The 25190-nt window shown below is 52.5% G+C and overlaps 2 protein-coding genes across 5 annotated transcripts in view; both read right to left on the bottom strand.

Moving 5' to 3' along the window:
* Window positions 1–2199: 2199 nt before the first annotated feature.
* LOC103535195 (transforming growth factor beta activator LRRC32) lies at window positions 2200–5313 on the bottom strand. The gene is made up of 3 exons (XM_030449388.1): window positions 5266–5313; window positions 4693–4881; window positions 2200–4158 (listed from the first exon to the last, which is right to left on the bottom strand). The coding sequence occupies exons 1-3, from the start codon at window positions 5311–5313 to the stop codon at window positions 2200–2202; spliced, it is 2196 nt and encodes a 731-aa protein (XP_030305248.1).
* A 4526-nt stretch (window positions 5314–9839) lies between these two features.
* The window catches only part of EDA (ectodysplasin A), a 58883-nt gene continuing 43532 nt past the window's right edge, over window positions 9840–25190 (bottom strand). Inside the window, exons 3-8 of one of the 4 annotated variants that reach the window (XM_030449364.1) lie at window positions 15442–15471; window positions 14541–14720; window positions 13724–13758; window positions 13292–13343; window positions 11983–12113; window positions 9840–10297 (exon numbers count right to left, since the gene is read on the bottom strand). In XM_030449364.1, the coding sequence (XP_030305224.1) occupies window positions 10046–10297; window positions 11983–12113; window positions 13292–13343; window positions 13724–13758; window positions 14541–14720; window positions 15442–15471 (680 nt within the window). In that variant the 3' untranslated portion in view covers window positions 9840–10045. The remainder of the gene's footprint in view (window positions 10298–11982; window positions 12114–13291; window positions 13344–13723; window positions 13759–14540; window positions 14721–15441; window positions 15472–25190) is intronic. The other 3 variants (XM_030449361.1, XM_030449362.1, XM_030449363.1) reach the window with 3 other exon arrangements.

Raw genomic sequence — 25190 nt, 5'->3', positions numbered from 1 at the left:
GTTAGCAGAACAGCCAACTGGAAATTTTTGATAAAATCTGTTTTTCTTTGAAAACTGCAGATCCAGGGAAATGTGAAGGCTTGCCACTGGAAAGAATGAGTTTTGCTGGATTTCTCAACTAGTTCTCTAGAAACCTTGGAACTGGTCACACTATTTCAACCACTACTGCTTTTTTTTTTTTTTAAAAAACACCAAGATTTATACTCCTCCTGCCTTACGGCTGGACACAAAACTAAACATTTTTTGCATCACTGCTTTATCTGTTTTCAACATCAATATTCTATGGGTCTTTCACCCTCATTTTGATAAAGAAAAAACAAAGCTTGAGATCCATGACATCCCTGGGGTAAGGCAAGAATTTCTCCTAGACCATGGGAAGTTTGGGTTGAGGAGCAACCCTGGTCCCACCTCTCTGTCCCCTGTGCCAGGACCATCCTTGGCTTTTCCAGGTTTTCTTGTCTCCTTTGAAGCTCATCAGCAAATCCAGCAGCTCTTTTCCATCCCTCCTACCCCAAGCTCCCAGGGAGCTTTCCCTGCAGGATAAAACCAATACTGGGACCTTCCTCCTTTTTTTTTTTTTTATATTTTTAATTTTTTTTTAGCATTCTTTAGCAGGTGCTGTAATCCCCCAGAGGAAACTTCAGGCATCAGGGACATGGCACAACCTGTCCTGGGATGCCTTGGGCCATGCTGAGGCACAGAGCATCAGATCAAAGGGAAACTGAGGCAGGGATGGAAACATGGGGCACCCAAAGGCACTGGGGGGTCCCTTGGGAGATGGGTGCCCACCACGAGCTGTACTACAAGTTCACAGCAAAACCATCAGAAGCTTGAGAGGGGAAAAAAAGAGAAAGGTTCAGTGACTGGGATTCTAGGTGACTTCCCAGCCCTCTCAGCCAGCAGGTGTGGGGACGAGCAGGAAATCCCAGGAATCCCAGAGTGGAACCAAAGAGATGTGAAAGGGAAGGGGTTTCATTGCAGCCTGATGTCCCCCCCTCCCCAGAGCTGTCCCCATGTCCCCAGGGCCTGGCACCCAGGACAGGGACAGCAGAGCAGGAGCATCCCAGGACAGCCACCACCATCCCACCCAGCACCTTCTCCTGCTCTCTCTAGCCAGGATCCCAGCTCCCCAGAACAAACATGAAGATGCTCTGAGGAGCCAAAGACACCAAGGACAAACTCTGCCGACACTCACCTTGGGATGGAAATGGAGATGAATCCAGCTGGAACATCCTGAGCCCACCCGGAGGAGCTTCTCCCTGGCAGAGCAGGAGATTGGATTTTCCTCTCTCCTTCCCACCACCTCCAGGGTTGAGCACAGGGCTGGTTCCTCCCCTGCACCCACAGCTCTCTTGGGGGTCATTTTCAGCCCTCCCAGCCCCACAGCAGGGCTCAGGGGGCAGCTGGGCAGGGAAAGGCAGCAGAGAGGTGGGCAGGAGCCAGCAGAAACTGTTCCCTAACCCTGTAACCATCCAGCCTTGCAGGGCTGGGCTGGGAAAAGCCTTTGGGAGAAGGAGCTGGAGCAGGAGCAGGAGCAGGAGCAGGAGTAGGAGTAGGAGTAGGAGCTGGAGCTGGAGCTGGAGCTGGAGAAGGAGAAGGAGAAGGAGAAGGAGAAGGAGAAGGAGAAGGAGAAGGAGAAAGGAGAAAGGAGAAAGGAGGAAGGAGAAGGAGAAGGAGAAGGAGAAGGAGAAGGAGAAGGAGAAGGAGAAGGAGAAGGAGAAGGAGAAGGAGAAGGAGAAGGAGAAGGAGAAGGAGAAGGAGAAGGAGGAGCTGATCCCAGGAGCTGCTGAAGAGGTGGGGAGGGGCTGCTGGGCAAGCTCAGGAACTCCCAGGTGGCACCAATGGGGAGAGCTGGGGTGGGTTCAGAAGGGGTCAGATCAATTCACCCAGCCCAGGCTTTGGTTTCCTGTGCTGGGTGAGGAGAAGGTGGGCTGGGGGGCAGGGAAGCCACCCCTAGCACCTTCCAGACCCTTTCATTCCTTGTGGGGAGCTGAGCAAACGGGGACATCTTCCTTCTGAAGGAGGAAAGGTGACCCAGAGAACACCTCTGCCAGCCCAGAGCTCAGCACCAACCACACTCCCGTGAGCAAAGCACACAGGAGGAGATAGGAGAGAGTCTAAAATACACTAATATTACACATTTATTAATAATAATGAGAGTTCTGACCATCGCTGCAGTTCCTGCTGCCCAGGCCTGGGCTACACTTTGGTGACACTGTCTGCTGGCTTCACCTGGGCAGGTTCCTCTCGTTTGGGACAGTGGGGGAAGACCCCCACCCTCTTTCTGTGGAGCCCCACGGGCCCTGACAGCTTCTGCCCCTTCCTCAGGAGGCACCAAGCCCCGGAGCTGAGGATGAACAGGCTGAGCACAGCCAGGAGCACAGCCAGGGACCTGCTGCCCTGGGGACGTGGGCACAGCCACCAAGGACTGCTGCTTATCCGGGCTGAGAAATTCCTGCTCTCATCCTGGTAGGTGCAGAGGGTTTGGTCCAGGTCCCTGACACCCACCCCAGCCCCCTGCAGCGTGTCCAGCCAGGCCAGGGAGCAGCAGCTGAAGGGGTTGCCAGAGACGGCCACGTCCCTCAGGCTCTGGGGCCAGCTGGCCAGTGCTGGCTTCTCCAAGGTCTGCAGGAGGTTGTCACGCAGGTCCAGGCTTTCCAGCGGGGAGCAGAAGAGCCCTGAGGGCAAAAAACTCAAACGGTTTCCTGCGAGGTCCAAGGCTGTGAGCACACGCAGGCAGGGCAGCTCTGCCTCGCTGTTGTCCATCCCGTTGCCCCTCAGGGAGAGTTTCTGCAGGGAGAATTCCAACCCCCCCAGGGCTTCCTGAGACACAGACAAGTCCCGGTTCCCCGAGAGGTCCAGGGAGAGCAGTGAGGTCTGGTGGAAGGCGTAGGGCTGCAGCCTGGTCAGGTTGTTCCTGCTGAGGCTCAGGTGCTTCAGGTGAGAGATGCCGTAGAAGGGGGTGCAGGTGCCTCCGGGGGCTGGAGGCTGAGATTCCCCTCCCGGGTGGCTCCCGTGGCCCTGACAAGGCTGGAGGCTGTTGGAGCCCAGGTCCAGAGCTTCCAGCAGAGGCAGGGAATCAAAAACCCAAGGGGGCAGGAGGCGGATGGCATTGCCATGGAGATCCAAGCAGCGCACGGGGAGCGCAGCGCGGCTCAGCCCATCCCCGGCCACCTCCCGGAGACAGTTCCTGGCCAGGCTGAGGCTGTGCAGGGAGCTCAGGCTGCGGAAGAAGGGAACGGGGAACACCTGCAGATGGTTATAGCTGAGGTCCAGGTCAGCCAAACGTGTCAGCCCGGCGTGCCAGGTCCCACGGAACCTCCCCATCTCCTCATAGTGAAGCACAAAGTCCCCCGGCTGGCGTGAGCCTGGGAGCAGGGAGGCAATGAAGTTGTTGGAGAGGTTGAGGTGTGTGAGATAATGGGCTCTGGGGAGCTCTGGGAAGCAGAGGAGTCTGTTATGGCTCAAGTCGAGCACTTGAAGCAGGTAGGGCTCAGCTCCATCCTCCGAGCTGAAGAGCTCCAGAGCATTGTGGCTCAGGTTTAAAACTCGCAGCTGCCTCAGGCTGAAGCCAGAAACACAGTGGAGGGAATTCAAAGCCAAGTTCACCACCTCCAGCTCTCCCAAAGCCTCAAAAGCCCCCTCCTCGATCTCCATGATGTAGTTATTGCTGAGGTCGAGCTGGCGCAGCCTGGGGGTGCTCCAGAAGATCCCAGCTGGGAGCTTGCTCATCCTGTTCCCAGAGAGATGGAGGCTCCTCAGCCCGGTGAGGTTGGTGATGAACCAGGCTGCCATGTGGCTCTCCAGGCTGTTTGCTGACAGGTCCAGGACCTGGATGTTCCTCAGCACCTGGAGGGCTCTCCCGTTGGCGTGGTAATTGTGGTCCAGGTGGTTGGAGCCCAGGAGCAGAGTGTGCAGGTTGGGCAGCTGAGCCAGGCTGAGGTCTGACACAGCTTCCAGCTGGTTGGAGCCCAGGTCCAGGTATTCCAGCTGGTTGGAGCCCAGGTCCAGGTATTCCAGCTGCCCAAACCCTTGGATGGAGTCACTGGTCAGGTTCTGGATGAAGTTGTTGGAGAGCTCCAGGTACTTCACTCCTTGACCAAGCACCTCTGGGAAGCTTTGCAGGCCAGCTCCTCTGCAAGACACCTTCACGGGGCTCTGCTGGGAGACAGGAGAAGCTCTCAGCACTGAGGGGGCTGCAAACCACAGCTCCAGCTGAGAAAACTGCCCCAGATGGGCATGAAGTCCAGGATGGCAGGGGCCCAAACCACCTGAAGCTGCTGCTCTGCCATAAAGCCTGTCCCCAAGGGCAAGGTGGCCTTTCTGAGACACTGTTTCTGGTGGTGCAAGGAGAAGGCTCAAGCCTTTGGCTCCCCAGGACCAGTTCGGAGCATCCCTGTCCTGTCTGGGAGGAGGAAGGGCACTACCCTCATGGGCTACACCTTCCATCTCCCTCCAAACTGGTTTCCTTTGCCAGTTTGGAGCCTGGATGTGAAGCAGCTGGTTTCTGCCCCCATTTTTGTCGTGGCATGGGGACAGAAACCAGCTGCTCCCATCTACCTCATGAAGAAGATCCATGGCAGTGGTCTGAATCCCCATGGGACCCTGCTCTCCATCCTGCCTCTTGGCAAACATCTCCAGCATGGTCCCAGTGACCCTGCTGCCCAGGAGGTGATGGGGATGCAGCCTTACCTGCTGGCAAAGGGGGGGCTTGGGCCTCACCTCCTCCTTGGACTGGGCTTGGAGGACAGAAGGGATCAGGCAGAGCAGCAAACATCCTTTGGGAGCCAGCAGATGTGCTGCCAGCCCCATCCTGCTCCCTGTGTAAATGATCTTCAGGATGGGATGGGGGAAGGAGATAAAGGCTGTGGGTGTTGGCAGCTACGGAAGTGGGAAAAGCAATGAGGGGGGTGGGGAAAAACGGTGCAGAAAACCACAAGGAAGGGAAAGAGAAAGAGTGGGACAGGGAGGAGACAAAGCTGCACCTGGAGGGGACAGCTCAGGTGATGGATTGAATGCCAGGAGGCAGAGGTGGTACCAAGGAAAGCTGAGAGGTTCAGGGGGAATTTCCCTACCTGGAGCTGCTCTTCCTCCACCTCCTGCCCTGTCCCAGCTCCCCCAGGCTGCTGGGGACACCAGGAGCAGCTGGCCAGGGCTCCTCATCCATCCTGATTCCCACGATCCATCTGGATTCCTGGCACCTCCAGGCCCACAGGTGAGCTCCTGGTGTCAGCAGGTCACAGCAAATTCCCCTCCCAGCCCCACCAAGGGGCCTCCTGCATCCCCCTCCTCTTTCTCTTCCAACTCTGTCATGCCTGCAGGTTGCTGTGTCCCCTCCTCACCCCAGGAAGGACCCAGATGGCAGCTCCAGGTGGTATCTGAGCACCCTTTGCTGCACCCAACCCACAGAGACTTTTCTTTTTTTTATTATTTTTTCTTTTTTCAGTGACATCCCCATGTCCTCATGCCACCCAGCAGTGACACCCTCCCTGGGACATGTCCTGCATGGGGCACTCTGCAAAACACACATTTTGGGGACTTGGGCTCATAGTGGACAGTTGTGGACAGATTCCTTCCCATCCAAAGGAGCTGCTGGATGGTTGCCCCAGGATGGATTTTGCTGTCAAGCTGCTGCTCTAGTCCTAGATGTGGCTGGCAGGAAAACAAACAAACAAACAAAAAAAGTAATTATGTGTAGAAAACACGAAGAAATATACACCCCCCCCCCACACACAGAACTGCCCCCAGCTCTCCCAGCAGCTGTGGGGGTGATGAGCACTTTGTCCCCTCTGAAAAGAGCTTCAGCCCGGTGTCACCAGCCAGGGCATGGTGACAAAGCCTCTCTGCTGGCCAGGGCATGGTGACAAAGCCTCTCTGCTGGCCTGGGGGGGTTATCTGGGAGCAAACCCCTCCCCAGGTGTGTTGGGAGGTGTGGGGGGGACATCTCCTCTGTGCAGATGTGGGATGCTCCGAGCCAGGGAACCACCGACCTCTGGATGAACCTCAGCTCCCCGAAAGAGGAAGGGAGGAAGCAGCACACCAGGGATTCCAGCCCCAAGCCTGGCACCTCCTGGCCTGGGGAACCCCAGCCCTCTCCTCCCTGCCTCCTGGATTGCTGGGCACAGGTCTGCAGAGCGGGCAGGGCGATGAAATCAGCTGAAAGTCCCCGATTTTTGGTCAGGGACTTCCCTGGAGAATCCCTGGGCGTTTGCATCCCAAGGCTGTGAACTCCCTGGGCAGGAGTGGGGTGAGGAACCAGGAGAGGTGTCCCACAGACACCCCCAGGTTCTCCATGCCCTGTGCCCACCAGCAGCATCACAGGGATGGGCAGAGCCTCAGCTTCCCTCCTGCCAGCCACAGGGCACCCCCTGCTCCTCAGCACCCCAGGTACAGGGGGATGCCCTGCATCCCACCCCCCCAAATAATCCCAATAATCCTATCCCACCTTTCTTTATCTTCTGCTCTCAAATCTCCCTGTTGCACAGAGCAGAAAGTAATGAAGCAAATCTCATTTCTTTGTGTGCTCTGAGAACAGGACGGGTTCTGCTGCATGAAAATGCCCCAAAATCAGCACCACAGACTTCCCACAAGCAACCCCATTAAAACCCTGGTTAAGTCTTTCCTACAGAGGCTTTTTACATCTGCATTTTGCATCCCAGGAGAGGTCTGCAAAGGACAAGAGGAATAACCAGCAGGGCAGAGGGGCTGCAGGGAGGGGATTGAAGCCCCCACCCCATGTTAAGGAGGTGGAAAAGCACCTGGGTACCCAGACACCCCAACCCCGAGCTCCTGCCCAGCAGGGATCACCCCGAGGCTCTTTTCCTCTCCAGGGACCCTCCTGGTTTGGCCTGGGGAAGGAAATCCCACCCGGGACACCGAGATCAGGAAAAACCAAAAAAGCTTTATTTGCAAAGAAAATACTGACAATTTACATAAACTTACATCCTAATTTATATACATTATGTATATTTTATATACAGATAGTGTCTTGGATAAGGATGTCGAAGCACAAACAGCAGGGAGACCACAACCTGGGTGGGGAAGGTGCTGGAGGGACTCAAAGGCTGAGCACTTTGGGGAAGGCTACAGCCTTTCCTGGAGAGAATCCCTCCCTCCAAGGGGCCCTGAACACATCTGGAGGTGGCTTCTCTAGAAACTGTCCCTGCAGAGAGGAGCTTGGGAGGGAGGAAGGCTCGGGGTGATGTGTTCTGTACCCAGGGCTGAGCAGCAGAGAAAGGGGCTGGGGGGCAGGAGAGCTGCTGGAGGGGAAGGTTGGCACAGGGGAAGCCAAGGGGGAATGGGGTTTGTGTCCCCCATCTCGGGTAGGCAGAGGTTTGCCTCTGAGGGAAATGCTCCTTTCTGAGCCAGAGGAGGAGCTGAGAGACATCAAAACACAAAGACAGCAGAGGGAAAGGCTGCAGCAAAGCCCTGACCCCTTGCTAACATCCTCCTGCTGCTCCTCCCAAGCCTTCTCCACTCCAGACAAGGGGAAGAGGCCCTGCAGATGTTGGGACAACACCTGGAGAAGCCTCCTGTGCACTGTCACCCATCAGTAACAAAACCTTGGTGCTAGAGGGGCCCAAGGGTTTCGGGTACCCAGACTCTGCCAGAGGACTGGTGACCTGCCCAGCCACCACGGGGATGGACACAGCTCTGGGTACCACAGGTGACCTCCAGCCAGGTACTCCCTACTCCCCATCACCCCCTCTCCAGCTAAGCCACACCAACCTCACACATCAGTACAACACCAGCATCCAAACCAGCCCCTCAACACCTCCCAGGGCCAGAACTGCTCCCTGCTGCTCCCCTCCTGCAGCCCAGGACTGGAACCTGGCAGGGAAGCAGATGACAGATCCTGCTGGTGGGGCCCAAGGGATGCCAAGCCCATCCCTCACCCCCTCCCCAGCCACTGCCCTCTGGATTCCTGCCCCTCAGCCTTGCTGCCCAGGCTCCATTCTAAAGCACTCCTGTTAATGGTTTGCTTCATGTTCTCACTATCCACAGCTGTCCTGCTTCATTCCTGTCAGAGGAACATGTCCCCCTTCATCCATTTTAAAGGAAACAAACCACAAAGAGGAGCCGAGTGCCCCCGAGGCTCTTGCTGGGCTGGAAAAGGAGGAGAACATCTTGAAAAAGAGCTAGCAGGCCATTTTTCATGCAGCTGCTTTCCAAACTGCACGCCTCCTGTGAATAGCCAGCCTCTTGCCAAGGCCGGGTGCCCCCCAGAAACATTTATCTCCCAATAACAGCAATACTTGGCAAGTGAGATCACTCGCAGGGGATGGGGGGAAGCCAAGAATGCTTCAGCCTGGAGGGACCCTCCCGAGGTCACATCAGCCACTGGGACTCAGCTGCTCCCTGCAGGTGATCACCAAACCCAAGCTCTGCTTGGAGCCCTCACTTTGGGATGCTGGCTACAGAGGCTGAGGCTCCAGTCCCCTCCTTAGCAATTAAAGAGGAAAAAAAAACCGACAAAAAAACCCCCTAAAAAACCCCAAACCATGCTCCCAACCCAGTTAAAAGAAAACCAAACCCCAACACCCCGGCACAAGCAAGGCAGGACACAAAAGAGCAATTAACACTTCAGCCTCTTCCCCAGCCCCAGCACATCCTCTGGCTCTGGGTCTCCCCAGCTGAGGGGAGGGACTGGGAGAGAGTTGCTCAAGAAGCCAAAAGAAACAATAGTGTCCCAGCTCCTCTATTAGTCACCAGAAATCGAGTTATGACTAGACTCAGCAGGGCTCAGAGAAAAGAAAAAGTGGTGACTTCATGCTGGACCAGACTTTTTACATATAATTATTATTAATTTTTTTTTTTTTTTTTTTTTTTTTTGCTACAGACTCCATCACCACTTGTTAGAGCATTTTAGGTAGAAGGGTGCCAAAAGGAAAGGGGTGGGAGGGAAGGAGGATAAAAAACACATCTGAAAGCAGGGCAGTTGCTATTAAAACAGGAAAAAAAAAAAAAAAAGTAAAAATAAAAAAAAAAATTCCTGTTTGAATATTTTATTCTTAAACATGACAAACTTCTTCAGAGTGTTTTCACAAGTACTTGTGTCTGCTCTACGGGGCTCGGTGGAGCCTGTAGAAAAGTGTTCTGGTTTGCAAGTTCATTAAAAAGACCAAAAAAACCCCCAAAACCCCAGAACTCACAACAAAAAACAAAAAACAACATTCCCCCAGGATAAAAAAAAAAAACCAAACCAAAAAACCCAATCAGCCCCCAGCCCCCCCAGAACCCCCCATTGCTGTGACAGCAGCAGAACTTTGGGGACAGGAATACCTCTGGGGTGCTGGCAGGAGCTGGAACCAGTGCCCAGCATCATCTCCTTTGGTCCTCGCTGGGCTGGGCAGGCACCTTCCCAGCTGCTCCTCATCCTCCTCCTCCTCTCCAGAGCCTTCATCCTCCTGGGGCAGTCAGTCCCTGCTGCTCCCCAGCTCCAGGCACCAGCACCTCTGTGCCTGCCCAGCTCCTGAGGATGGATGTAAACACCACTGCCCCCCCTCCCCTCCACCCTCCTGCTTCCCCAGGGGGGATGTGGGAAGCAGAAAGCCCCCTGCCCACCCTGGGGAGCCTGCAGGAGAGGCTGCCCGGGACAGCAGGGCTGGGACTCTGCCTTCTCCCTCCAGTGCCTGGGATGCTCTTTGCTAGTGCAACAGGAGAGCAGAGGGACCCCCCCAATCCCCACGAGCCTGGTGTGAAGATCACACAGCAGAGATCAGTGCAGTAATACTTGAAATACTGAGACAAGGCAGACAGACAACAGCCTTTCTTCCTCACAAAACACTTTTTGTTTGTTTGTTTTGCTTTTTTTCTTCCTTTTTTTTTTTTTTTTTTTTTTTCCCCCCCCGACCAGCTTTGGGATCCAAGTCTCCAGGCGAGTCAACAGAAGGCAGCTGTGCTTCCTGCATTCACATATAGGAATAAATAGCTCTGGATCAGTTTTTTCTTTATGGCTGGATTACAGAACCCCTGCAATACTGATACACTTATGAACAGCAGCACTGTGCAGTTCTGTCAGCATCCTTGGACGTCCCCAGTTCATCTAGGATGCTGGAGCATCCCCTAGGCGTATGGCCCCAAAGAAAGTCGTGTGCTTGCTCATGTTGATGGAGATGTCAGCGTGGACCATTTTCACAGCAATCTTCTGCCTGGCTTTGAGGAGGCAGACACCAGCTGTGTAGCAGGTATTGAAGTTGGTCTTGCCAGTCTCAATACTCCGAGTGCATTGCAGAAAGGGCTTCTCGTCCACCACCACCTCATAGCTGGCAAAATCTGTGAAGTTTATGTAGTATACCTGATGTGAAGCAGGAAGAAGGAAGATGTCAGGGGGTGTAGTTGTGCACCAGGAACAAGTTCACATGCCTTCCAGTGTCAGTATATACGTTCCCTCCACTAGCAGTCCATTCCTTGGCTCCGGGACACCTACACTGACTTGCTCAAGGCAGGAAGAGCCCCAAGCCAACCAGCCATGAGGAGACTCTGGATTCCACTTCATGCAAGTGTCTGTGAACCCAAGGCTCTCAGCCTGAGCTACAAATCCTCACGTTAGACCCTGCTTAGCAGAGCAGCAACAACAAACCTGCACAGGCCCAGGCACAAAACCCTGCAGCTGGCCCTGTCTGCAAGGGGCAGCTTTTCACCCAACAAACACAACCATTTGAGCTGCAGTCCTCTTTCACTTACCTGCCAAGTCCTGCTTTCTGGGTCCCTCCTTTAGTGATGACATCAAAAATGCCCTAAGATGTGCTGGGATTTGTCACCTTTGTCACTGGGCTGGAGGTGCTTTGGGGGGCACGGGTTCTCACAGGGAGGACACTCTCCCACCCTCCCCAGCTGGGAGGGAAATGATCTCCTCAAGTCCCCAGGACTCCATCACTCGTTGCTTAACCCACACCCCAGTTCTGCAGAACTGCAAGATGCATGGGAGAGCCCTGCCCAAAGAGGAGCCAGTCCCAGGGAGCTGCTTCTTCCCAGCAGAAGAAACCCAGAGATTCTGGAAGCATCTCCTGGTCCTGCTGAAACACCCCGTGAGCACAGAACCTCCACAGGACTGAGTACCCCTTTTCCTTGATGGGAACAACAGGAGGGGTCAGAGACCCAACGTGGGGGTCAGCAATGAGCACTAAAGCACCTGGGAAACAATTCTACTGAACTGGTAGAGTTACTTTTCTGGCCCCATCCAAACCAGACTTTAAGTCCCAGTACTTAAAGGGGGCTACAAGGAAGAAGGAGACTCCCTGCTTCCAAGGAATCCCATGGACAAGCCCAGGGGCAATGGGCACAAGTGGCTCCTGGGGAGATTCTGATTGAACACCAGAGGAAAGTCACTGGAATGGTGTCCCAGGGGAAGTGGTGGATTCCCCCACTTTGGAAAGTTTGAAGTCTCAGCTCAAGAGGGTGCTGGGACATCTCAGATCAACACTGATATTAGAAGGTTTGGGCCAGATGATCCTTGAGGTCCCTTCCAACCTGACACTCTGTGATTCTGTGAAGAAGGTGGAGGCCAAATGGGAGTTAACTGGGCTGTGTCTGTGCCAGTCACCCAGGGCCAAGATTCCTACCCTTACAAAGAGTGACACAGCTTCCCAGGGACCATCCAGTTGTTAGGGTTTTACACCTCCCCTGAAGCCCAGAGCCCTGCATCCTGCTGGGCCCCTTCTTCTGCAGGGAGGGTCAGATGGGACTGCAGAGGCAACACGGAGGATTAAAAAAAAAAATAACCAAACCAACCAGGCATTGGTGGCATGTGTGCTCTGCCCAAGGTGTCCTGGTAACTCCTCTCTTGTCCCGGCAAAAGGAGCGACCTTGGACTTGGGGACTCTTAAGGTCTTCCTGTGCCACCCATCTCCTCCCAGAGCACCAAGTGGTTACAAGGACAGACAAGTTGTGGCATTTGGCAGGTGTCTGGAGCCCTCTCGTGGTTCATGCAAGGCTTCCACCGGAACACAAGAATAGGAGTTAGCCTCGGACCGTACTCACTTCTACCTGACTATAGATGAAGTAGGTGCCGTCCACCAGTACCTCCAGCTCCCCGCTGCGGGCATGCAGCTTAAACACCTTGGGGTTCATGGTGATGCGAGACCAATCATTGAGCACTCCACCTGAAAGATCTCAGTATGAGAAAACGGCGGTCACTCAGTACCCGTCAGAAGGAAATGCCTGGGAGCACAGAAATACAGTGACATTGCAAGGGACAGACACCAGGGGGGCACCCACCCAGCTCCCACAGACAAGGGGTTCGGGGAGAAAAACCCAGGATTAAAGACTAAGGGGGCTTGAGCTCCTCTCTAGGGCCAGTGACACCATCCCTGATGTCCATCCACCTCTTCTCTTCAGCCCACAGCACAACTGAGCAGGAGTGCCTCTCCTCACCTCCCCACCCACAGCTCCTGCTCATCCCCAGGGCTGGGGGGTTGCCCAGCCCACATCACCCCAGCTATGGGGCAGGAGTTGGTCCACAAGGCTCCTGTAGCCCTGTCCCTGCTGCACCAACCCTTGGGAACATCACCAACCCTTGGGAGCATCACCAACCCTTGGGAGCATCACCAATCCTCGGGAGCATCACAAACCCTTGGGAGCATCACCAACTTTTGGGAGCTCCACCAAACCTCAGGAACATCACCAACCCTTGGGAGCATCACCAACCCTTGGGAGCATCACCAATCCTCGGGAGCATCACAAACCCTTGGGAGCATCACCAACCCTTGGGAGCTCCACCAAACCTCAGGAACATCACCAACCCATGGGAGCATCACCAACCCTTGGGAGCATCACCAACCCTTGGGAGCATCACCAAACCCTTGGAAGCTCCACCAGTCCTTGGGAGCTCCACCAATCCTTGGGAGCATCACCAACCCTCTGAAGCATCACCAACCCTTGGGAACATCACCAACTCTTGGGAGCTCCACCAACCCTTGGAGGTGCAGCCCTCTAGGTCTGGGACAGAGGTAGGAGCACCAGGATTGCTGCCCATGCTCCCTAGGGAGGTGCAGATGGTAACTCAGGCTGGGACAAACCCTGTCCAGCCCAGCCAGGCATGGTGAGCAGGGAGGCAGCAGTGAGCGAGCCCCAGCTGCTGGCAAGGAGAGCAGGAACTTGAGCAGAAATTGGCTATGGATCTGGGGAAGAAGGAGGAGAGCAAAGAGCTGCCTGTGGACATGAAATGGCTCAGGGACCTGGGTTATAGGATGGACCTAGACCCAGATACCAGGCTACAGGGGCAGGATGGGCTGAGCTGGGTTTTTTGTTGGTTTTTTTTCAGTAACTGCCAATATCATGAGATCCTTACCATTCTTCACTTGGATTGCAGAGCCTTGGCCTTGAAGGTGAACCACAGCTGGCTGCAGAGGAGATCAGGGGGATGGAAAATTAACAGGAAACATTTTAGGGTCACTCACCACCCCTCCCCAGCCCTGGACAACAGCCCCCCAAGGTCATGAATGCTTTTCACAAACCAAGAAAGAAGATCTGAGCAGCTGACTACAATGTGTTGAAGTGTTGGAGAAGAGGCGAGGGGGCCAGGAATATTTCTTTTCAGCAATAAAAGGGTGAGCTCAGGCAGTGCACAGCCAGGATTTAGCAGAGGCAGGAAGGGGTGAGGGTTGCTTCTTTTTTCAGAGCTATCCCAACAAACACAGCACCAGGAAACACAGCCAGGAGCAGTGACACAGAGCCAGCCAAAGTGGGGGGGTTTGCCCAGGAAAGTAAAAGATCAACCAACCTGGATGTCTCTGGAGCCAGCCTTGTCTGTGGCACCTGCAAAAGAGGATTTCCCATCACTGCAGAGCAAGCTTGGAAGAGCTGCAGTGAACACCACTACACACCAAACTTCTCTCACCCCATAATCACCATTAAACCCCATTTTGGGGGTTTTTTGGGGTGCACTAGAAGGGGGTGGGTTAGTAGGTCAAAAGAGGTTCTCCTGCCTCTCTCCTCTGCCCTGGTGAGGCCACATCTGGAATATTGTGTCCAGTTCTGGGCCCCTCAGTCCCAGGACAGGGAACTGCTGGAGAGAGCCCAGCACAGAGCGACCAAGATGCTGAAGGGGCTGGAACATCCCTCAGTGATCTTTTGAGGTCCCTTCCAACCCCTGACTTTGTGATTTTGACCAGAAGGACAGCGACAGCTTAATGTCAGAAAGCACAGAAGAAATGAGCCCTCCTCTTTTTGCCTTTTTTTTTTTGCCAGTTTGGGTGCCCAGAAATGGGTCCCCAGCAGACCTCAGCGTGATGCTTCAAAGCAACCAAAGCGCTGAAGGTCTTTGCTCCTCCTCCTCTCCATCCTCTCTCATCAGGTACCACCTCACCCGTGGCATCCAGAGCTGCTGGGCTCCTAGCCCAGCCCCCAGGGCTGCAGAACATCTGCTGCTGCTCTCCTGGTGCAGGGACAAGCCCTGCATCACCCAAGTGCCACACAAGGATGCTGGCACCACCAGGGTGGGACCCTGCACCTTCTGCAGAGGCTGCAGTTGGGTTCTGGGGTTTTTGTGCTGTTTGCACCTCCTGCCCTGAGCAGGGCAAGGGACAAAGGGATTTTACCTGAGGGTCCCTGCAGTCCAGGTGGTCCCTGAGGGCCTGGTGGGCCGGGGGGGCCGGGTGGTCCCATCACGGTTGTGCCGGGAATGCCCGGGATGCCAGGAATGCCAGGGGGACCCTGGGGCCCAGGAGGACCTGGTGGCCCTTGGGGACCATTGGGCCCTGGAGGACCAGCCTTTTTCCCTGAAAAACAGGAGAAAAAACGTTAGGTCCTCCACACGCTGAGCTCGGGATGGTCTTTACCTACAGGGAAACCCTGGGAACGAGGAGATTGGGGATGGTTTGTGGTCAGCTGGAGGGACAAGGGGAAGCACCCACCCAACCCCAACCCCCTGGAGCTGGGGTGATGCACCACCAGGACAATGGTGCTGGCAGGACACCACCAAAAAACCCAACCCAAACCAAAATTAAATGTGATAACACCATAAAACTCAGAGTGTGCTCTCCAGGGCTACAGCTGGATGTAACCCAGCTCCACGAGAGCCTCCAGGATTGCTCCCAACACCACAGTCATCATTTCTTGTTAGCTGGGCTTGTTCAACACAGGGTTAGGGTTTCAGAGTTTTATTGGGACAAACTTCTCCACCATAAAACTTTATGCTGCTTTTGAGAGTAAATATTCCAGTTTTGGGTTTTTTTTTTTTAATTTTTTTTTTTTTCCCCACAGAAACAGAAACGAAGCTTCTACCCAGGCCTCAGCCTCCCAGCTGTCAATTCTGAGTCTGTATCCAAGGATGAAAAGGGATTTGGTGGAGCACAGGCAGGCAGAGGGGACTGGGATGATGGGCTGGAGCCCCCTCAGTGCCTGGAGTGCTGATGGGTTCTGGTTCAAGTTGGGTAAAGAGAATTCATAACCAGGTGCTACAGGCACAGGAAGGAAAAGGAAATCAAAACTCAAACTTACCCTTTTTCTTGTTTTTAACTGAACTTGAACCTACAAAGAAAAAAGAAGAAAAACTGGTGAAATTCCATGATTATTTCACCTAAGAAAGCCCTGACTGACCCCCACCCCCACCCACCTAGAGGGTGCCTCTCCAGAGCTGGAACAAAACCAGTAAGAGACCTCAAAGCTCCAGCCTGCAGAAACCCCAAGACTCAACAGAAACCCTTTAAAAACACCATCCCTGGGCAGCAGATTATTTTTCAGGTGGACAACCCAAATACCTCTGAGCCAAATTGCTGAAAAATCATCATGAAAATCCTAAAAAAAGCCCAAAGCAAAGAATGAGAACAAAGTGGCTTGTCCAGACAATGGGAACACACGAAGGGAAAATATTTATAGCAAAGCTGAGGAGCTGCACGGCTTCTTGAGCAGAAGATAAAGTGTGAAACACGTCCCATTGCTTCCTCAGAAGTTCATCAGGGATGGGAATGAACTGCAAAAATCCCCAAATATTTCTTTGCTGTTCATTGGTGAAATCCCCCTAAGAGCTGGGTTTAAGCATGCACTGAGGACTGAAATCACCTGGAACTGAGCTTTGCTTATGATGGATGGGAAGCAATGAGGCTGCAGTGCTAGAGAAAGACAAATCTGTACCAGTCAGTACAAAAGTGCCAGGTTGCCATGGCTGGTTGGAGGAAAGATGAGGAAAGGAGCAGAGCAATACCACCTCACTACTGCCTGTTCAAGAGGAACAGTAACTTGCCCACATTCTGCTGTAGGGTCATGGGAAAGTTAAGGTATTATCCTTAGAATCTGTTATATCTGCAAACTTACTGCTATTTTATTAATCCATATATTCACAGTATTAAACCACAGAGACTGGACAAGGCATTGGTTTCTAACATTCCAAGTCCCAGTATCTCACTGGGGAGCAGCCCCAAAGCCACCCAGCACCTCCACCACTGCCAGAGGAGCCACAAAACCCTTTTCTGTTTGGCAGGTTCTCTTTTTGCCTTTTCTGAGCTCCCCCAATGCAGAATTTTGGTTGGAAAAGCCCTTTCAGATCCTCAAGTCCAACTGCTAACCCAGCATTGCCAAGGCAACCAGTAACCCACAGGTTACCAGTAACCCACATCCCTCAGCACAGCATCTCCAGGGCTTGGGAGCCTCCCCAGGGCTGGGGATTCAAGCTGTGGTCACACTGTTCATCTCCTCCAGCCCTCAGCTTGGGCACCAGCTAGTTAAAAAAAACCAAAAACAAACCAACAAACCAACAAATAGGCTGGGGGATGTCATTTAAAAACAAAAAACCCAACAAAAAAAAAGCAACCCAGGGCAGCAAGTGAAGAGGGAGTGCTGTGTCTGTGTCTCTGCAGAGCTGGGAGTCACGAGAGTTTATTTCATGTTATATATATCACACCATTAGTGCTATAACCAGAGTGAAAGTACAAATAGCTGCGGCCAGCCAGACACATTTGAAAGGGATGGAACCAATTAGCTTCAAAGATGAATGGGGAGGAATGAGAACCACATGGGACGTCAGTGTTCACAGTCCATATTACAACACACGCATCTGTCCCAGGCACGGCAGAGAGAGATGTTAGGGCTCTGCAAGGCAAGCTCTCAACAAACACAAAATACTTCTGACATGGAAATAAAACAAAACACAAAAAAACCCCCAAAAAACCAACCCCCAACAAACCAAAAACCAGGATTATTAAGCCTTGGGAGCTTCTGAGCCTCTGGGGTTTGCATCTGTTCATCCCCCAATAGGAGGGGGTGGATGATTTAATTGGAGCACAGAGACATAAGGTTCATCCCATCCACCAGCAGACAGGATTTGCCTCAGTTTTGCCCAAAATGGTAAACTGGCTCTTTCTCAATTTAGTTTAAAATGGTAACAAAGCCTCTTGCTGACTCTGAGAAGCCACCCAAACCTCAGATCTACGTTCAGTGCAAAAGGAGCCGAAGCCTGGGGCCTGAGAACTTGATTTGCTACCCTCAGGTGCTGAGAACACAGAACTCCTTCCTGCCATGCTCTTCTGAGGCTACACCCCAATCTTTCAGAAGCAAAGCTGCTTCAGTGCTGGGTGTGACCTGCTGGGTACCTGTCACCTGCTGGAGCAGTCACATACCTACAAGTCAGGCAGGCATAAGCCCTCCCTAGAGCCTCCTCCTACTCATCCCACCTCCCCATCCCACTCCTCCTGCAGAGACTCCAAGCCTTTCCCACCACCCATCTTTACTGGGATTCATGAAGGCCACTACATGACTTGTTTGCAAGGAAGGTCCATGAGAAGAAAGCTTTTTCTCACTCCAAGGTGCATCCCATAGGCACAGGCACATCCCATTCCTCTATGGGATCCAAATCCAAGCTCCAGGAGGATACCTACTGCTGCTCCAGAGTCCACAAGTGCTAAACTTGAAGGCAAAGGTATGAGGAGGAAAATGAAACTCTTTGTGATAACAAACCAGCCCCCCTGGTTGCCTTCTGCTCCCAGAGCCACCCCTGGGGGTACCTGTGAGGAGAAGGCTCCAACCAACCCCACCAAGCTGCTGTTCCCAGCAGAAGCACCACGGGTCTCAGCAGTGAGCCAGCTCAGAGGCAAGCTGCTCACTTCAGCTGAAGCAAATCTTGGCAGTAGAGGAGGTTTTTGTTGTGCACAGCCCCAGCTGTGGCCCAGCAAGCAGCAGAAGGCATCTAACCCTGCTTCAGGGAGCAGGTTCTAGCCCCCAGCTCCTGCAGCCCCAGCATCTGCTGGATCCTCTCCAAGGGCTTCAGAAAAAAAACCAGATGGTGATGCAACTTGAGGATATTACATATGACATGTTTTCTCTTATAAAGATTAAGAGAGTTTACTTCTCCCCCCCTCCCCATTTTTCTTTCTGCACGCTACACACTGCTGTGATTTACTATAAATACGAAAATATCAGAAACTTCTTTAGGACATGTGCTGATATAAATAGTAGACTAAAAAAACCCCTGCGTTCACTTATTAGTTATGTGTGTGGATTAACAAGAAATAGTTTAAATTCCTGCAAGTTCAAACTGGTTTCACGGATGGGACCAGCCCTTTGTCATTATGCTGATTTTACCCAAAGCTAAGGGAAGGGTGAGTGCTGCAGAAGTCAGACAAGCAGAGGATGAGTCCCCAGGAAGGCTGCTGAACCACCTCAAAGTCTCAGTGACCAACAGCAGAACAAAACCAACGAGTGCCACGATCTGATCCTGACAGCACCCAAGCTCCTTTCAGAACAAGGACATCTCCTTCAAGGTGTTCAGCCAGTTTGGGAGGGGCCCATTGCAGCAGCCACCCCATCCTCTCCAGCACCTTTCCAGTGCTCACTGGAGCTCCTCGGGATCAGCAAGGCCCCTTTCCTATTTTCCCAGCACATCACCAACCTTCTGACCCAAGCCCAGCTCTGGTTTGGGGGAGCTGTAAGAGCAGACACCTCCACCTTCCCATCAGGATTCTGCCCCCCGAGACACGAGCAGAGGGGGGCACTGGGAAGGGATCCTCCCCCCAGCTTACAGATAAAACCAGAGACCAAACCTGGGTGATTAATGGGATGTTAGCATCTTCCAGAAAAGCCACATCACTTTGCACTCATTCACAGAATAAACATAAGGTGGCATTATCAAGGCATGAAGTTTCAAGAGGAACATCTAATTCTGCAGAGGAACACAGAAGCAGGGAGCTCTGTGTGACTTATCTAATATGCTCATTTCCAAAACTACACTGTCTTTGTGTGCTGGGGAAAAAAAAAAAAAAAAAAAAAAAAAAAAAAAAGCATTTTCTTTGAAGTATGAGCTCCTGGCTGTAGCTGGAAGAAGAATATTAGATTTAATGATCACTGCTCTCAACAGCTATGGAAATTTGTGTAAAGTATTCTTCCAAACCCTGCTAACCATCTGGTTTAACAAAGAGACCACTTGCTAAATCTCAGACAAAGCTCTGCTCTGAATAGTGCCCAAATCCCCCAGCCACTTCTGGAGGACAGATCACTCCCAGAACCCGAGTTCCTGGCTATTAGCTGGGACACCAGAATTCCTGTAGAAGGCACAGAAGCCAAGCCCAGCACCCAGGCTGTGGTGCAGCAGGGAAGCATCCCAGGACCCAAGCCCTGCTGAACCTCAGGTCACGTTCAGCCCCAGGGCTCACACAGGCTGTTCCCACCTCTCACCAAGCTCTGACCACCAAGTGCCTTCCAAGGAAGGAAGTTCTTGGCCACTTGGGGCTTCTTAAAAAAGAGAAGCAAGGCAGGAGTCAACCAGTCCTGTCGACTTGCCCAGATGTTAAGAGCAGAGGCACCACGATGACAATCAAGCAGCAGCTCAGCCCTTCCTACCCACTGACCCCCCCCTCTCCATTTGACCCGTTTGAAGGGGGGGGTGACAGAAAGAAAACCTCAAGCACTGAACCTCCAAGCAATGGAGAATCTCCTGCCTTCTCTGACAGAAGCTGTCCCAATAAATAAGATCAAACCACTGCACTTGACTCAAACCTCCACGACTCCCTTGTTTCGTTTCCAGAACTGCTGTAATGATATTTCCTTCCCTCAGGTGGGTAGGAGATATGTAAGGCTTTTCAAATACTTTTTTAAGTGCAGCATTATTAATGCCAGACGATGGTGGAGCTGGGGACAGAAGGATGTTAGCTCCCAAACACATGCTTAATCTAGAACATGTGCTTTGGGGGGAGGTTTGGAACCAATATGTTTTCAACATTTTCAGGAAATTTGGTCTATCCAGATGAAAGCTTCTTGGACCCTGCTGAAGCATCAGTCAGTGATACAAACACTGAAAGAAGACAAATTTATTTTCCTTTCCCTGAATAAGAAAGTGCTTCTTCCCCACTTCCAGAGGAAAAGGCAATGGATACTTCAGAGCAGCTTCGGTGTTATTAGTCCATAATACCAGTAAATATGAAACATCATAAATCTAGGGAAATATCCCAGAAGTAAAACACATCGTGTGCTACTCAAAACTTCAGGCAGGACTTGCCAGGGTGGTTTGTAGGTTGTATGTTTTTTGGAGGGTGGGATGAGGAAGAGAGGTCTTCTGCTAAGCATGGAGGAAAGATGCTGCCTGCAAGCACAGGCAGAGGGCTGAAAGAGGGATGTGGTGTCCCTGGGACAAAGCTAGTACTCATCCCAATAAATCAGAATATACTGAATAACTACAGGACAGACTGGGGAGCTCATTGTCCAAAGTGGGGGAAGGCTCAGACCATGCTGTCTGGTACATCAGTCTGGGAGGCAGAGCCCAGGGCCATTTCCTCAGCCCCCATTTCTGTGTCTCTGCTTTTGTTTCCATTTTGTTTCCAACTCTTCAAACTTCATGTGTGAACACAGTCACCCTTAATTGTCTTTTCCTGGTTTCATCTCTAGCTGAGATGCATCCCATCCCCCAGCAGTCCTGCCTGGTCCTTCCTCCCACAGCAGTACCAAGAGTCATGCCTGGAGGACACCCCAGCTCTACCTTCCTTGCACTGAAACCTCTTTCTGCAGAAAGCCCAGCACTTCATTTCAGGAGTCTCTGCTTGGTGGTAGCCCTGTCATGCTCAGGAGCTATGGGCTGGTAAGTCCCCAGAGCTGATTTGTAGCTGACACTTCTGAGACCCCACCCTGCAAACACTCGAAGCCCATCTCTTCCCACCCGGGATCAAGAAGAGCTTGCAGCTCATCTTGTCTCTTCTGAAACCCTCTCTTGGCTACATCCCCTTTTCTGGGCTATTCTTCACTTTTCTGGGCTGTTCTTCATCTTCTTGAAGGACTTTTCACATCTCCAGGGGAAGCATCTCACCCTGAGGCCTTTCCTGACACTCCTAGGACACTGCTGCTTGGCCAGGGGGGCTGAGAAGAGCTTGAGCATCAGCACCAAAGCCTGAGAACCATTTCTCTTGTGGTGAGATAGGCATGAGAGTGGCTTTCTGCTGCCTCACTGCTCCTCTCCTCTGAGCAATCTGTCAAAGGAGAAGCCCCCAGCCATGTGCCAGCCAGATGATCAGCTGCTGCTCCAGGAGCTCCATGGATCAGTAGCCTGCTCCCTCGCTGGTTCCTCTGATCCCATGCACCAGACCCCAGCTCAAGCCCATCTGTCTGAAAACAAATGGGGAGAAGTCACAGCTCAGCCCTGGCCCAGCCCTCGAGTCCCTGGAGTGACCCCAGAGCCACAACCTCTCCTCCTCAGGCAGCTTCAGACCCTGGCACATCTCATCACCCAACAGGTCTGGGGTTTTTGTTGTTGTTGCCATTGTTTGGGGGTTTTTTTCTGCTTCTACCTCTACACAGATTTCTGCCTCTTTGACAATTAAAAATCAGGACCCTGAGGAGCCTTTTCCTTTGGCTGCTGCCCCTTCTGTGATGATCTTGGCCCTGCTTTGGAGGTCTTCTCCACCCCATATTACTCTATGACCTCAGCTCGCTTCTCAGAGATGTGCTAAGAACCACTACTCACTGCTGAGCTTCCTTACTCACTGCTGAGCTTCCTTACTCATTGCAGACCTTCCTTACTCACTGCTGAGCTTCCTTACTCATTGCAGACCTTCCTTATTCACAGATCTGTCCTTACTCACTGCAGAGCTGTCCTTACTCACTGCAGACCTGTCCTTACTCACTGCAGACCTTCCTTACTCACTGCTGAGCTTCCTTACTCATTGCAGACCTTCCTTATTCACAGAGCTGTCCTTACTCACTGCAGACCTGTCCTTACTCACTGCAGACCTGTCCTTACTCACTGCAGACCTTCCTTACTCACTGCTGAGCTTCCTTACTCACTGCTGAGCTTCCTTATTCACAGATCTGTCCTTACTCACAGCAGAGCTTCCTTACTCACTCCAGCAGCAATTCCCATCACTATGCCACATAAAGAACAGCCAGTGGGATTTTTCTGCTCTGTCCCATCCAGACCCACTTAGGGCTCAGTGGTGAGGTACCAGGAGAGCCTCGTGACACCACCAAGGCTTTACACCCCCTCCAGCCTCCAGTGAGTAGGTGCAGGCACACCACAGTGCAAATGTGCTCATGAACAAAGACCGAATCCTGCTCCCAATTAACTCCAGAGCCACTGTTGCTGGCAAAACAACCCTGCACTGCCTTCTTAAGAACACAAAAAGCCAATCAAACATAAATCTCCACCCTTCTTAACTCCACTCCCATAAAATCAGTCCCAGCCAAGTTCCTGGGGTTTGCACCAGAGCCTGTGGCCATCAGATTTCATCCTCTGCACTCCCCGTGGCCACGGGGGAAGAACCTGACGTGCCTCTTGTTTCCCTTCAGGCACTTAGGTTGGATTCCAGAGCTGGATCTTTACAGCAGAGCTGACAAACACCACCACTACTTCTAATTCAAGTATCTCAAGGCTTTTTTTGGCTTGCTGGCTGGACTCACAGGGCTTATTTTCTATACACCACTGCACCCTGTTGCTTACTTTATCAATCCCACATACTGGAGCGCAGCAATTTAAAGCGTAGCCTTACAGCTGTGTTTTTATTTTGTTTGTTTTATTCGGCTGTTGCTTAACACAAAACACTCTGACATTTCAAGTCATATCCCACTAAGATAAACAACTAACATATGTCATGAATTCCAGTAGAAATGATTCCCAAGTGGTGCTGCAGCAAGGTTTTCAGCAGCCTATGGAAGGCTCTCCTCCAACCTCTGCCGGAGGGTTCCAACACTGAACCCTCATTCCTTCCCCATCATTCCACATGGAATCCAGGGCAGGTGGGAGGAAATCTCATCAGCTCTCCCAGCCCTGCAGAACCTGACATGTTTTTCACCTTCCCCTACGTAATTCTGCCTAATTGGGTGGAAAAACCTCTGCAGTGCTGAGCAGCTGCCTGGGAGCTGATGGGCACCCAGAGATCAGGCTGGGGGCTTTTATTGGCATGAACCTGAGCAGAGCTCTGGAGGAAACCCAGGAGAGATCCCACCACTCCTTGGGAAGGCAAAGCCAAGGCCCTGCAGCAGTCATGGCACAGCAGAGCCTCGCTTGGCTCAGCCACCTCTTGAGTTTCTCCATCCATTCAGCCTTGCAAACAGAGGAATGGACTTCACCGAATCCTCCTGGTATTAAGGAGAGGGCTGAGGAGCCCCACAGTGTTGCCATACATCATGGCCAACAAAGCCTAATGAAAACGTGCCACTGCCCTGCCTCATTCACAACGTTTTCCCCACAGAGCTCCCAGGCAGTGGTGTTCCTCAGCTCTGTGCAGCAGTCCTTTTCCTCCAGCTAATGCCCTGCAGGTTTTTAACAAGTGCCCTGACAAGCCACAACTGAAGACAACTTCACAATTCCCACCACCAGCCCAGGGTTTGGCTGGGCAGTCCCACCCCAGGCCCTGCAGACAGAAAAATGAGCTCACTGAGCCCCAGATCTGCAGGAGGCAGCTGCCCATGGTCACTGCAGCAGGTTGGCCGTGCCTTGGGAAAGGTGAGGGGGATCCTCAGCTTCCCTGCAACCAGATGGGCTGGGACTGCCTGCAAAATACTGGGTGGCTGTGGCCAGAGAGCCAGGTTGTTTGCAAAATCAAAGCTGAGCTGCAAATACTGCAGACAGTGGAGCCTCTCAGAGCTGAGGATGGGACCCACCAGCTGAGCACTTCCAACCCTGGCTGCACGGCAGCCGCAGCTCAGGAGCACCACGGAGTCTGGATGCAGATCACATCCCTGCCCAGCTGCAGCATCTGCTTCTCCTCTCATTAATCCCTGGCCATGTTTTGTAACAGAAGAAAGTACCCGAGGCTCCTCACCTCCAGGGTTTGCCCCTGGCTTTTCAGAGGTGCAGCTCAGACAGAACCATCAGTGACTTCCAACAGTCCCTGCTCAACCTGGAGCTGTGAAAAAGCTGAGAAGCTCAGCTCAAGTCCCAGCAAAACCTGCAGAAGGACAGGCCCCAGGCTGAGCAGCCATCAGGACAACTCTGAGAGGCACCCAAAAGGGGAATCAGGGCAATTATCTGAAAATGGAAGTGAGGTGAGGTTAAAATTCAGCCTTGGGACACCTGAATGTTCTCAGCATCTCCCATCCCACCACCTCATCTGAACCAGAGAGGAGCTGGGGAAGGACACACAGACACCAAAGCAGCTCTGGGGATGGAACAAATCAGCAGCACCTCATCGTGGCTTTATGAACAGCAAGGACAAGGAAGCAGGGTTTCTTTTGGAACAATCCAGACCACAGCTGGAAGGGCTGGTGAAGAAGACAGGAGGCAAATGGAGATGTGTCAACCAAACCCTGTGACCCAGCAGAGTTCCTCATCAGGGACACCACACAATTAAACTTGTATCTCTCCCAGCAAGCCAGTTGCATTTAATATTTAACATCCAGTGACAACAGCAACATACCAGAAGGGTTCTGGACTCCATCAGCTTTCAGCCCCCAGGCCCTGGGGCTGGCTGCTGCAGCACATCCTCCTCAGCACATCCTGCAGGGATGAGCAGCACCCCTTGGGCTGTCAGCATCACACACACTCCAGGTACAGAAAGTGACTCCAAAAACCTCAAGAACTCGATTGGCTCAAGCCTGGATGTTAACACCTCTGCTCTTCCAGCACTATTTGGAGCTTCCTTCGAATTCTCTCTTGCTCAGGGACCTACCACATCATGCTGTGGGATGAGAAACAACAGCCTGTGGCTTCCCCAGACAGCAAAGATGGCTAATGGACTGGTCTGTTGTCCTCAAAGCAACTTCAGTATTAAAAAAAAAATTAATTCAGAGTAGCTCAAACCAAGGATTTGCTGAAAATAAAAACTTGTTCCCTCAAA

This window comes from Calypte anna, chromosome 4 (assembly GCF_003957555.1).
Source record: "Calypte anna isolate BGI_N300 chromosome 4, bCalAnn1_v1.p, whole genome shotgun sequence".
NCBI classification, from domain to species: domain Eukaryota; kingdom Metazoa; phylum Chordata; class Aves; order Apodiformes; family Trochilidae; genus Calypte; species Calypte anna.
The sequence above is the reverse complement of the archived record's forward strand: the minus strand, read 5'-3'. Positions and strand labels throughout refer to the sequence as shown.

Coding starts and splice junctions, on each gene's coding strand:
- LOC103535195 (XM_030449388.1), bottom strand. CDS start 5,313: ATGACAGAGTTGGAAGAGAAAGAGGAGGGGGATGCAGGAGGCCCCTTG. Junction 4,882..5,265: donor GGGATGCAGGAGGCCCCTTG/GTGGGGCTGGGA, acceptor CCACTTCCGTAG/CTGCCAACACCCACAGCCTT. Junction 4,159..4,692: donor AGCCCCCCCTTTGCCAGCAG/GTAAGGCTGCAT, acceptor GTCTCCCAGCAG/AGCCCCGTGAAGGTGTCTTG.